The sequence below is a fragment of the Loxodonta africana genome, chromosome 18 (assembly GCF_030014295.1).
Source record: "Loxodonta africana isolate mLoxAfr1 chromosome 18, mLoxAfr1.hap2, whole genome shotgun sequence".
Lineage (NCBI taxonomy): Eukaryota > Metazoa > Chordata > Mammalia > Proboscidea > Elephantidae > Loxodonta > Loxodonta africana.
The window spans coordinates 34,394,425-34,407,042 of record NC_087359.1 but is presented as its reverse complement, the minus strand read 5'-3'; the positions used below and the strand labels follow the sequence as shown (position 1 = coordinate 34,407,042).

The 12,618-nt window shown below is 43.7% G+C and overlaps 1 protein-coding gene across 2 annotated transcripts; it reads right to left on the bottom strand.

Moving 5' to 3' along the window:
* Positions 1 to 88: 88 nt before the first annotated feature.
* Positions 89 to 12,269, bottom strand: KLHL11 (kelch like family member 11). 2 transcript variants are annotated; one of them, XM_003414229.4, is made up of 2 exons: positions 11,689 to 12,269; positions 89 to 4,526 (listed from the first exon to the last, which is right to left on the bottom strand). In XM_003414229.4, exons 1-2 carry the CDS (start codon positions 12,231 to 12,233, stop codon positions 2,945 to 2,947), a joined length of 2,127 nt encoding a protein of 708 aa, XP_003414277.1. In that variant the 5' UTR covers positions 12,234 to 12,269; the 3' UTR covers positions 89 to 2,944. The 2 variants fall into 2 exon arrangements, with proteins under 2 accessions (XP_003414277.1, XP_023409458.1); XM_023553690.2 differs by lacking the exon at positions 89 to 4,526 and adding an exon at positions 4,539 to 10,718.
* Between the last annotated feature and the right edge of the window lie 349 nt (positions 12,270 to 12,618).

The following is a 12,618-nucleotide window of genomic DNA, read 5'->3' as shown; positions in this document are numbered from 1 at the left end:
CAAGATACACAAGACTAATCATGCAAACAACTGCAAGTGAGATGCATTACTTAAACACTAAGCTCATGACTGACATTCTCAGTATATACCATTGGCTGTTTTTTTTGGTTTTTTTTTTTTTAAACATGGTGGGATAGGTATAGTTGAAGGATACCCATTCTAAGATGTAAGTGGTCTCATTCAAAGTTAGAGTTATTACTTTTTGGCATAATCAATTCCTCCCTCTTCCACAAAATAAAAAGCAACAAAACAAAGTTGGCATGAATACATGTTAAACTGTAGTTTTAAAGCCATGTTTTTGACTACTCAGATTACCACAATCTTTAAGTTTTTATCAAAAAGGAAATTTCTCTCCCAAAGAGTCACCTTCGGTCTTGGTTATCATAATGAGAACCTTTCCAAACAATCTGGGAAGTTATTTACGATTTAGAATTTCAGAATGTCAGCCTTGAACAGATTTAAACAAATCTGGTTTCTTTCCATATTAACAAGTTAGTTAGGATATTTCAGAAACACAAGTTATTGATGTGAAATCACACATGTGAATTCAAATGTGACAATTAGGAATTCAGTAGTCAGGAAAACCTGCACACATCATCATGCAATGAAGGACTTACCCCTTCTTTTCAGCCATGGCCTAGGCTGCCTGCTGAGTTAAAAAACAACAGTTTCAATCAAGGTTTCAAAACCAGATTATACCTAAATCTTACGAGTTATAATCTATGCCACATCATGTGAAAAGAAAGAAAAAAACTCTACAAATAACTTGGTAATGGCTGTCTCAGAAGACAACTCTGAGACAAAAAAAAAGAAAAAACACTTACATCATACCCTTCTGGAGAGAAACTAGTGTTCCAGGGAGTCACTAAGTTATTTCAACATGACCAAAAAAAAAGTTTGTTATGTGTCTAAAAGAAAGAAATGAGAACTTCTTCAATGAGCTTTTCTTACTTGCATATACCTCTTATAACTTAGAAAAAGTTGAATTAGCACTTATCAGAATCCAAATGGCTTTTACTAAAATACTACAAATAAATGGAAATCAAAAAACAAGGAGAGGTGGGGTAGAATAACAAAGCCTCACCTAGGAGCAGACTTGCAGCTTTCCCCCCAGTCTCAATTAAACGGTTTTAAAGCATATTTCCAACATGTTTATCGAAAAGCCTTGTCTCAGGCAGGGATACTTAGAAATTTCAGGAAGGTTCTTAGCAGAGGGTCCAAGGGATAAAACATTAATAGTCTTGCAGCAAATGCAGAGTCAAAATTTCCGGTTGGGCTTTTTTCTTTTTATGTTTGATCACACAATTACTAAGAAAGTTGGCTTTAACTATAATGGACTAGAAAAAAAAAATCACTGCACTTGGAATTCAACTTCTAGAGTAGTATACTAGAATGTCTAAGAAGGTGAAGACATTCTGTAAAAAACAAGAAAAATTTACTGGACCCACATTGCAAACCATTAGAACAGGATCTCTTCCTGCTAAAGGCCAAGTCCTTTCTCTGTTAACTAGGAAGGGGTCAACCTGAGTGCTGATGTGTATAAAGCTCCGGAGTGTCTAAGAGAAGCAGATGAACGCACAAACAAACATGAAACACAATTGCAGGGGTAAGGTTTTAACAGCCAGAATTATGCAAGCAAGTTCAGTATTCTGGGCTCAGTCAAAGTTCCAATGAAAGCCTAGGGCAACTGGATAAACTATCGTCACAATCAGGGCCAAGGTATAAAGGAGTGTCTCTTCAGCAACATTTCTCTAAATTGGTACTTCCTTTCCATTTTGAAGAAAGTTTCTTTAGGAAAGGAATGAGGATTCTACAGACTATACATTACAGCAAAAATTAAAAGTGAAGGCGTTGAGTATCGATTGTCATAGGCATTATTCACACTCATTAACTTATCCTCAAATAAGCCTGCAACTTCTGAAAAAAGTTGAAAATTTTTTAAATGCTTTTGATTCTCCAGTTTACACTAATAATACTTTTCTTCCTATAGAAACATATTTCACATATGTAACTTCCTATGTGTTCAATCAGTTAAAGGATAGTACCATACTGTACACAAATAACGCACACCTTCTACATTCGTTTGTCAACCGCTCCCTCCCCAAGATGTATTTTTTTAAGTGTCGCTATGCCAGTTTTTTTTCCATGTTGCTGTAAAAAAAGAACTAGCATAGTGCACTTAAAACACCTTGCAGGAGGAGGCAGTGGTTGGCAAACAAATGTAGAAGGCATGCGTTATTTGCATAAAAATATGGTAACTTTTGCCAATTACCATCATCTCAGCTTGACGGCTTGAAGTCTACAACACAGTTCTTAAATAAATAAAAAATATTCAAAAATGCATGAGTCAATCACAAGTTTTTCATCAGTCATCTCTTCTAGAAATAAACACATACAACAAAACATCAACACAAACGTTCTGAAATCATCTTGCTGAAGATTTGTGCTTTTTCCTTCAAATTTCAGTCTCACTATTGCACACGCCTTCTGCAGAAGAGGGCTCAATGCATAAATTCTCATCTTGTCAGAATCAACCGTTCAGGAAAAAACGAAGAGGAAAATCAAAGTCAATGTGCAAATAAAACTGGTGCTTAAAGCCTGTTCAAAACGTAAGTTCCTAAGACAAAAGAGTTATAACTTATTGGCCAGAAACTGCCAAGTAACTGCACCTGATTTTTCCACTTGTCTTTAATAAGATCTTATTTAGCTAGTACACACATACAAACCCAGGACAGATAAAGATCACAAGCTAACAAAAGTTGCCGCGTATGGAACTGAGTTCCCCATTCTTCAGTTTTTAACTGCTTTTCCTTTACACGGGATAATACTGTAATCAGTTCAGGTAGAAAATAAGTTATCAACATACTTTTTCTAGTAACAGTTTGGATCGCTTCAGCCTCACGAAAGCATGTGTAACTGTTTTAAGCTGCACCTACTAGAGAACCTAGCATTCAATCTGAGAGCTTGGCACTCGTCGCATGTTTAGGGCATGGCGATGAATTTCTTGCATCTGTCTGATCCGGTCCTTCTGCCACATTAAGTTTTGAGGCATAGGGTATCGCTGTGTGCCATGCAAGTACCGGTATGGGATTCTCACGTGGCAAGCAGTGGCTCTACAACGAGGCTGTGGCATGGGAGGAAGAAGCATCCACCTCTTTCTCTCAGCACAGTATCGGTAGGCTTCTTTCCGATACTGTTTGTCAATATCATCACTGTTTTTCCAGCCTCCGATAATGAAAACATCATCTTTGTAATAGCAAATGGCTGCTCCTTCAATGCTTAGGACTTCTGGAGGTAAGCTTTCAAGGATCTCATCAGAAACCTGGCTGGCAATTTTTCGCACCGCCTCTTCATTCTCTAACGAGTAACTCTTAGGACAGCAGGATGCTGTCTGGTAAAAGTTTGAATTAACCACAGACATTTGGAAAAAGCAGTAATTGTCAATAAGTGGCAAAGACTCCACATCTTGCCACTGTCGAGTCTCTGTGTCGTAACAAGTAATTACAGCCTTTAATCCGTCTTCGGTGTCACGATCCACAGGAGTGCGGGCAGCGATGTACACAAACCGGTCTTCAATGGCAAGTGCTTTGACATCTCGAAGAATCTTTGGTGCTGATTCCAAGTTGTGCCATTTATCAAGCTCAGGGTTATAAACAGTCACATCTTTAAAGCCAGGACTAAAGTTGCCATGTCCTCCAATGCTATAGAGCTTTCCTTTGACTTCTGTTAGCCCAAAAGAATGCTTTCTTGTCATCAGACTACAAACATGTTCCCACGTATTCAAATTTGGGTTATACCTTTCCACAGTTTTAGCAAACCCTGGTTCCATTGATCCAGCAACATATACGTAGGATTCTGTTACTGCAACCGCGTGTCCATCGAGGTGATTATGAATATGAGGCAGGTTTACCCATCTGTCCTCGTCAACAAAATATCCCACACATTCACTTAAATAGTCCCCCCCTTCTGACACGCCTCCAATAACCATGATCACGTCCATGTTTTGCCCATAGCGAGGTAATAAAGAGACATGAGAAGCGGGGTGCTGGAATGTTCCAGACTGTATGTTCTCAGCTCTCAGGGCATGCCTCTCCACTGCATCTGCCACCAGCTTGACACAAACTTCATTATTGGCCACCAGCCTCTCTGGTTTGACATGCCGAGTAAGATAAGTCGGTTTCATCTGGGACAATCTGAGCAATTTAAAGAGTTCTTCAAAGTATCTCTCTCTCTCTTCGGCATTTCTCTGAACCCACTTTAAAACTGTTTCAAAGAGAACCTCTTCAGAATCAACCGTAATTTCCAAGTCTGAAAGCCAGTCTCGAATGAGATGGAAAGGTAAAGTATAAAATTCTTCATCCTGAATTACTTTGTGGAAATTTCTCCGTATCATATCAGCAGCTTTCAGAGCAAGTTGGCTCAGGGTGTACATGTGAGCTAAGCTGTGAATGGCCACACAATTAGAGAGATGAAGTTTTTTCTTGAGAAATTCTCCACAAAATTCTTTTAAACGAATTAATAAAAACCTAAAATAAAGAAAAAGAAAGGATTAATTTCCCCATGTGCATATTTCACGAGGTTGCATTTTGAGAGCGTATGAGTTGCATAAATTGAAATGGTGAGATTCATTTCACCTTAGACACAACATCTGAAAAAGCAAATCCTCAAATTAAAAAGTATTATGCTGAAAAAAGTATGTTTAAAAGCATAAATATAAACTACCTTTATATATAAAAATATTTAAATATTATTTATATCACTGTTTATAGATAACTATATATGATTTCTATATAACATACAATTATACACAAAGTGGAGTTCTGAATTATGTAACAACGACAAAGTGGAACACATCCTCTAACAAAATACAACTGTCCCATGCTTTATTTTCACTGGAATTTGCTCTCTACAAATCCCAATCCAGACTTGCCCCTGCTATCCTGTCTTAATCTCTTGCCATCACCAGCCTCTTAAATGGGGCAGGGTCTCAGGGAAGAGATTTTATTAAACATCGACTATATGGTATAACCATTCCCCATCTAGCAGTTTGTCCTACTGTGGTGGCTTGTCTGTTGCTGTGATGCTGGAAGCTATGCCACCCAGTATTTCAAATACCAGCAGGGTCACCCATGGTGGACAGGTTTCAGAGGAACTTCCGAACAAGGACAGACGAGGAAGCATGGCCTGGTGACCTACATCTGAAAATTAGCCAGTGAAAACCCTATGGATCACGATGGAACAATGTCTTGTTTGCTTGCTTTGGACACTTCATCAAGAGGGAGGAGGGATCAATCACTGGAAGAAGATATCATGTTTGGTGAAGTAGAGGGCCAGCGAAGGCAAGGGAGAACTTGCTGGGATGGATTAACACAACAGCCGCAACGAAGGACTCTAACATGCCAATGATAATGAAGATGATACAGGACTAGGCATGAGGTTGTACATAAGGTCGTCGTGAGTCAGAGTCAACTCAACAACAGCTATCAATCTATCCATCTATGTGGTATAAAGTAAGGGCCAAGCAGGACCTATGACTCCTTGGAGGGTCTGTTTGGTCAGATTACCAGAAAGAACAGCAGTCTAGGCTTTGTGTTAGAGGTTTTAATCTTCTTTTCAACAGAGCTTTCTCCTTGGGCAGCTGGGTTCCCATTAAAGCAGGGATGACAAAGACAAACTTCTGAAGAAGACAGGACACAAAACACATAGTGCACACGTAAGGAAAGTCCAGGTTAAAAAACAAAAGACAGTGGTTTGGCATGTAGGTTTTCCGTCCACATATATTCATTTAAAGTTAAATTAAAACAAAAACAAAGGTTTCAGACAAACTCATATATCTGGCAGCACTGAGCCGTGAGGGTAGCCAATTTGAGACCACCACTTAAAAAAAATCCTCCAATGGACCGTGATTTCAGGGGACATCTAGGTCAATTGGCATAACAAAGTTTATTAAGAAAACGTTCTGCATTCCACTTTGGTGAGTGGCATCTGGGGTCTTAAAAGCTCGCGTGTGGCCATTTATGATGCATCAATTGGTCTCAACCCACCTGGAGCAAATGAGAATGAAGAACATCAAAGACACAAGGAAAATATTAGCCCAAGAGACAAAAGGGCCACATAAACCAGAGACTCCATCAGCCTGAGACCAGAAGAACTAGATGGTACCCAGCTACCACCAATGACCACCCTGACAGGGTACACAACAAAGAGTCCCTGATGGAGCAGAAGAAAAGTAGGGTGCAGAGCTCAAATTCTAGTAAAAAAGACCAGATCAATGGTCTGGCTGAGACGGGAGGGACCCCAGGGGACATGGCCCCCGAACTCTGTTAGCCCAAAACTAAAACCATGCCCGAAGCCAACTCTTCAGACAAAGATTAGACAGGACTATAAGACATGGAATGACATTGTGAAGACTGTGCTTCTTAGCTCAAGGAAATACATGAGACTAAGTGTGCAGCTCCTGTATGGAAGTGAGATGAGAAGGCAGAAAGGCACAGGAGCTGGTTGAATGGACACAGGAAATCCAGGGTGGAAAAGAGGAGTATGCTGTCACATTACAGGGAGAGCAACTAGGGTCACATAACAATGTGTGTATAAGTTTTTGTAGGAAAAACTAAACTGTGAACTTTCACTTAAAGCACAGTTGGAAAAAAAAAAAAAAAAATCCCCCAAATGGCAAACCTTAGACAATATAGGGATGATTTCTTCAGGCCAGCCACATTCAATTTGGTAACCACTTGTTATCATCATTATTATGCTTAATAACTAACTATGATATAAAGATGAATAAGACAGGCTCCCTTCACCTTCTTCAAGGAACATATCATCTTAGAGAGAAAACAAATACAAGGTGGAGTGCCTGGGGCTGTAGTGGCTCCCAAACATGTCTAGGTGCTGGAGTCATCTGGGAAGTTGAACCAGTTAGATATATATAATTCCTAGGCTTCCTGCATCCCCACCTGGAGCCCCTGTTTTTGGCAGGCACTCTGGGTAATTCTGAGATAGCATCCCTTAGACAAGTGTTTGGAAATACTGCTCTCTGTGAAAATAGTAACAACTGTCACATAACATTTGCCATGTGCAAGGCATCATGTTGGGTTCTTCCTATCATTTCTAATCCCTACCTGATAACTGCCCTGCAGGGAAGGTATCATCACCAACAGATTCCATGCGGGAGGAGGAAAGGGGAACCCTGCCTCAGAGCTGATGGAAGATTATACATGATGTTGCAGGGCACTTAGAACAGTGCCTGATACAGGGCAGCAGCTCAGCAGCTGACAGACAGAGAGAAATTTCAAGCAAATTGCCTGAAGTGTTCGCTCCTCTCCTCACCCCGAATTAAGCAGGGGCAAATCTGAAAACAAAAACACCCTCCACCCAAATACAACATCATACGACAGAAGCGAACACAGCCTGAGTGTGATGACTTTCATTTTCTTCAACAACCCTTATACTCACCCCATCCACCCCACCTTTGAGAAAAGCATCAGGCAGAACTTCATCGTCCCACCGCCCGATCTGCCTGCGTGTCTGCCTTCCCAGTCTAACCTCTCCATTTATAATATGGATCCTATCCCCCCTCTTGGTTTCAAGGACTTTGCTCCCACATTTATCCCTCCAATCCCGTAGCATCAGTTTCTCCGTTTCCACTGAATACTTCCATCAGCAAACAAACAAGCTCTAGTATCTCCTATCTTAGCAGGCGAGAAAGATATACTCCTGCTATGGACTGAATGGAAACCCTGGTGGCACAGTGGTTAAGAGCTTCACTGCTCACCAAAGGACTGGCAGTTTGAATCTGCCAGGCGCTCCTTGGAAACTTTATGGGGCAGTTCTACTCTGTCCTATAGGGTCACTATGAGTTGGAATTGACTCGATGGCAACAGGTTTGGGTTTTTTTTTTTGTATGGATTGAATTGTGTCCGCCAAAATTTTGTGTTGTCTAACCTCTTTTTTTTTTTTTTTTTTTTTAAAATGCCTGTGTTTAAAATCCTATTTGGGAATGGGCTGTCTTTGTTATGTTAATGAGACAGGATTAGTACAGGGTGTGTTTTGAGTTAATCTCTTACAAAATATAAAAAGAGCAGATTACAGGAGATGCCAAGCCAAATGAAGATCACCCAGCAGCAGAAGCTTAAAGAGACAAGGACCTCCCTCCAGAGAGAGAAAATCTTCCCCTTGAGCCGACGTCCTGAACTAGGACTTCTAGCTTCCTAAAACTGAGAGAGAATAAATTTCTGTTTCTAAAGCCACCCATCTGCGGTTGTTATAGATTGAACTGTGTCCCCCTCAAAACATGGGTCAATTTGGCTAGGCCATGATTCTCAACAGTGTGTTATAGTGCAAATTTCGTCATCTGGTATGATTTTCCTATGTGTTGTAAATCCTATCTCTATGATGTTAACGAGGTGGGATTAGTGGCAGTTATGTTAATGAGGCAGGACTCAATCTACAAGATTGGGTTGTGTTTTAAGTCAATCTCTTTTGAGATATAAAAGACAGAAGTGAGCAGAGACATGGGGACCTCATACATCAAGAAACAAGAGCCAGGAGAACAGCACGTCCTTTGGGCCTGGGGTCCCTGTGCTGAGAAGCTCTTTGAGCAGGGGAAGGCTGATGACAAGGACCTTCTCCCAGAGCCGACGGAGAGAGAAAGCCTTCCCCAGGAGCTGGCACCCTGAATTCGGACTTCTAGCCTCCTAGACTGTATTTTCTCTTCGTTAAAGCCATCCACTTGTATTTCTGTTATAGCAGCACTAGCTAACTAAGACAACGCTCCTTGGCCCTACTCAAACATTTCCATCTGTGTTCAGTTGTTCTGATCCCTTTCATAGGAAGATTTAACTTAAATGGCTCTTGTCAAGGCCACCAAGGACCTACATTATTGCCGAATAAAATGACCACTTATGCTTTGGAAGCATTGGCCACCCCCACCTTGACACTCTTCCTTTCTACACTTCCATGAGATGGATCTCCTCAGCCGAATCCTCCTCAATTGTGTGACATATTGAAGAATCCCCAGCTCCTTCTCTTCCTTATGTACAATCTCTTCCTAAGTAATTTCATCCAAACCCATGGCTTTAATCACTAACTATATGCTAATTTCCCCCAATCTGTATCTCTAGTTCCCAGTGTCTTATACCCAATTGTCTACTCAGACACCTCGATCAACATCTTGCAGACTTTTTTCCCCCTTAACATCCCACATTGAATCCATCTGCCTATTTGTCTCCTCCACCTTCAACGGTTAAGCACTAAGCTGCTATTTGAAAGGCTGGCAGTTCGAACCTACCCAGCAGCTCCCAGTGAGAAAGCTCTGGCGATCTGTTTCTGTTCTGCAGCAGTTCTGTCCTGTCACGTGGTGTTGTTGAGTCAGGATTGACTGGACTGCCCTCAACGACAACCAACCAACCATCCAAAAACCAAACCCACTGCTGGCCAGTTGACTCCGACTCATAACGACCCTACAGGACAGAGCAGAACTGCCCCACAGGGTTTCCAAGGCTCAACTGGTAGATTCAAACCGCTGACCTTTTGGTTAACAGCCATAACCCTTAACCACTGCGCCACCAGGACTCCCCAACAACAACAACACCTTCAAAATAATGATGTCCATGGGTGGCGCAAACGATTAAGTGTTGGGCTACTAGCTGAAAGCTTTGGAATTTGAACCCACCCAGAGGTGTCTCAGAAGACAGGCCTGGCGACCTGCTTCCAGGTCACAGCCTTGAAAATCCTATGGAGCAGTTCTACTCTGCAACACCTGGGTTCGCCATGCGTCAGAATCGACTTGACATAACCAACAGCGACACCTTCAAAATATGAACTGGAGCACTTCTCATCACTTTTACTTTTCCCTCCTCAATCCAAGCCCCCACCATCTCTCACCTGGATCACTGCAAAAGCCTCCTAGTCCTCCAGCTCCTGCCCTTGGAACACAGCAGAAGTCTTCAAACTAAATCACATCATTCCCCTGCTCAAAACCTTCCCAACTCATTCAGAGTGAAAGCTCATCTTTTCACAGGCCAGCAAGGCTCTATGGGATCTGGATTCACTCCTATTACCAACCTGAGGCCTCGCCTACTCTTCTCATCATCCTTCTGCTCCAGCCACACTGGCCCCATGCTATTCCCCAATATCCAGACAAGCTCCAGCCTCAGGGCCTTTGCATGTATTCTCTAGTTGAAAACACTCCCTTGCTTCCTTCAGTTCTTTGTAAAACGTCTTCTCCAAGAAGCATTCTCTATGCATTTATTTAAAAAACAGTTCCTCTCCACCCAATACTTTCTGTATGCCCCGACCATGCTTTATTTCTCATCACAGCTGTAACAATCATCCAACATACTATATATTTTACTTATTTATTGTTCATCTACCAATGTAAGTGCTATGTGCAAAGGAACTTTTGTCTCAATTCCTCAGGATCTTAGAACCCAGTGTCTGCTCTGATGCCTAGTATGTGCTTAATACGTACGTTTGTTAAAATAACAAATCCATAGACCCCAAATTCTCATAAGACCCAGACTTAATGGTCTGACTGAGACTGGAAGGACCCCAGTGGTCATGGCCCCCAGACCTTCTGTTGCCCCAGGACAGGAACCATTCCCGAAGCCAACTCTTCAGACATGGATTGGACTGGACAATGGGTTGGAGAGGGAAGCTGGTGAGGAGTGAGCTTCTCGGATCAGGTGGACGCTTGAGACTATGTTGGCATCTCCTGCCTGGAGGGGAGATGAGAGGGTGGAGGGGGTTAGAAGCTGTGGAAATGGACATGGAAAGAGAGTGGAGGGAGGGAGCAGGCTGTCTCAATAGGGGGAGAGTAATTGGGAGTGTGTAGCAAGGTGTATATGGGTTTTTGTGTGAGAGACGGACTTGATTTGTAAACTTTCACTTAAAGCACAATAAAAGTTATAAAAAACAAAACAAAACAAATCCATAACATTGCCTAAAGACTCCTTCCCATCTCTGTAAATAGCATTCAGCAGCTTCCTAACCAGTCTCCAGCATTCATTCTTGAGCCCTACAATCCATTTTCCACAGCAGCAGAATTTTTTAAAAATCTTTAAATCCGATCTTTTTTTTAACCCATCTTTTTTCCATCACGCTCACAGTAAAATCCAAACTCCTTATTCTGACGCATTTCACACCATTTGCCACTGTCCGCTAGATCCAGCCTCAAGGCTTGTTTTCCCCCCCTTCTCCAACCCAAATTGGATCACTGGATCCTGCCTTGTGCTATTGGCCTGGAATGTTCTCTCCCCGCCTTAGCATGGCCCGTTCTTTCTTGTCATTCACAGGTCGGTTTATATGTCACCTCCTCAGTGAGTTCTTTCCTCTACCCAATCACTATGCTTTCACCCCTTTTTAACGTCAGCACAGCACAGATTACATACAGACTTTCTTTTCATTGCCATTGTCCTTCCCTCTAGAATCTGAACCCCATTAGTGCAGGGCGCTTTGCCGGACCTGACAGCTGCATCCTCAGTGCCCAGCACAGCGGCTGACCCACCGAAGGCGCTCAATGAGTACTAAATGAATGCATTTGCTCAGCGCTCACTAGATCCCCACCCGCAGGCACTGCCCTCCCGACTTGGTCCTGCCCCCCCGCCAGGGGCTGCACAATCCGCTCCATCCACGCGCATCTTCACCTCCCAGCGCCGCGCCCTCCGCAGCCTGGCATCCCTGGCTTACCTGTCGGCTAACTCGAGCACCTCGTGCACACTGCCCGTGCTGACGCGGATCCGCCCGGTGTACATGTACTCGATAACGGCTTCCACCGTGTCGGGCTCGGGCCCGGGCTCGGAGCTCCACTTGCGCATCTCCACCCGGCCCGAGCGGGACTCGGAAAACTGGCCCGAGAGTAGGGGCGTGAAGTACTCGGTGGCGGCGGCCAGCACCGAGCGGTGGGCCCGGAACTCGCGGCCTCCGGCACCGCCGAAGCACAAGGTGATGTCGCAGAAGAGGCCCTGGCGCCGCTGCTCATTCTGCCTCCAGGACAGCTCCGAGCAGTGAGAGCTGCACTCGAAGTCCTCGGCCTCCGGGCCGGGATCTCCTCCGCTGGCCTCCATTGCAGATATTCCCGGCCCAGACCCGAAGTCTACCGTGCCGCTGCCTCTGACTTCGGCTGCTAGTCCCGCTGAGCCGGCGGCAGCCGTCTCCATGCTTTCCATCTCCAGCACCTGAAGGGATGCAGCCGCGGCCGCCGCCGCCGCAGCTGCCACCGCTGCCGCCGCCATCTTGGCGCCAACGCGCCTGGTCTCCGCAACCTCGGAACGTTGGGGCCGTTCTGATGCGACACAGAGGGATTCTGGGATTATAGTGGGCGAGGGGCGGGGCCCGGGCCGAGAGCCGGGGGCCGCGCATGCGCTTCCTCGTCCTTCCCAAAATCAGGTCCACGTTTGACATGGTTCAAACTTAATCTTCCAGTTAACGTTACTTCACTCGACTCCCGAGAATCTCCCAGGGCCTCCCATCCCAGATCTCGGTGGGAAGATGGATTTTTTTTTTCTTCCCCTTAGCAGCATAATCTTGGCATTTTGTATGGTAAAAGCCTTCTTAGACCATCACCCATTGTTAACGTCGTGGGTAGTAATATAGGATTTTGGTTTTAAATGATTTAAA

Excerpts from the sequence above, each read along its gene's own strand:
- KLHL11 (XM_003414229.4), bottom strand. The coding sequence starts at position 12,233 with ATGGCGGCGGCAGCGGTGGCAGCTGCGGCGGCGGCGGCCGCGGCTGCA. Across the intron at positions 4,527-11,688 it reads GTGCTCGAGTTAGCCGACAG|GTTTTTATTAATTCGTTTAA; the intron begins GTAAGCCAGGGA and ends TCTTTATTTTAG.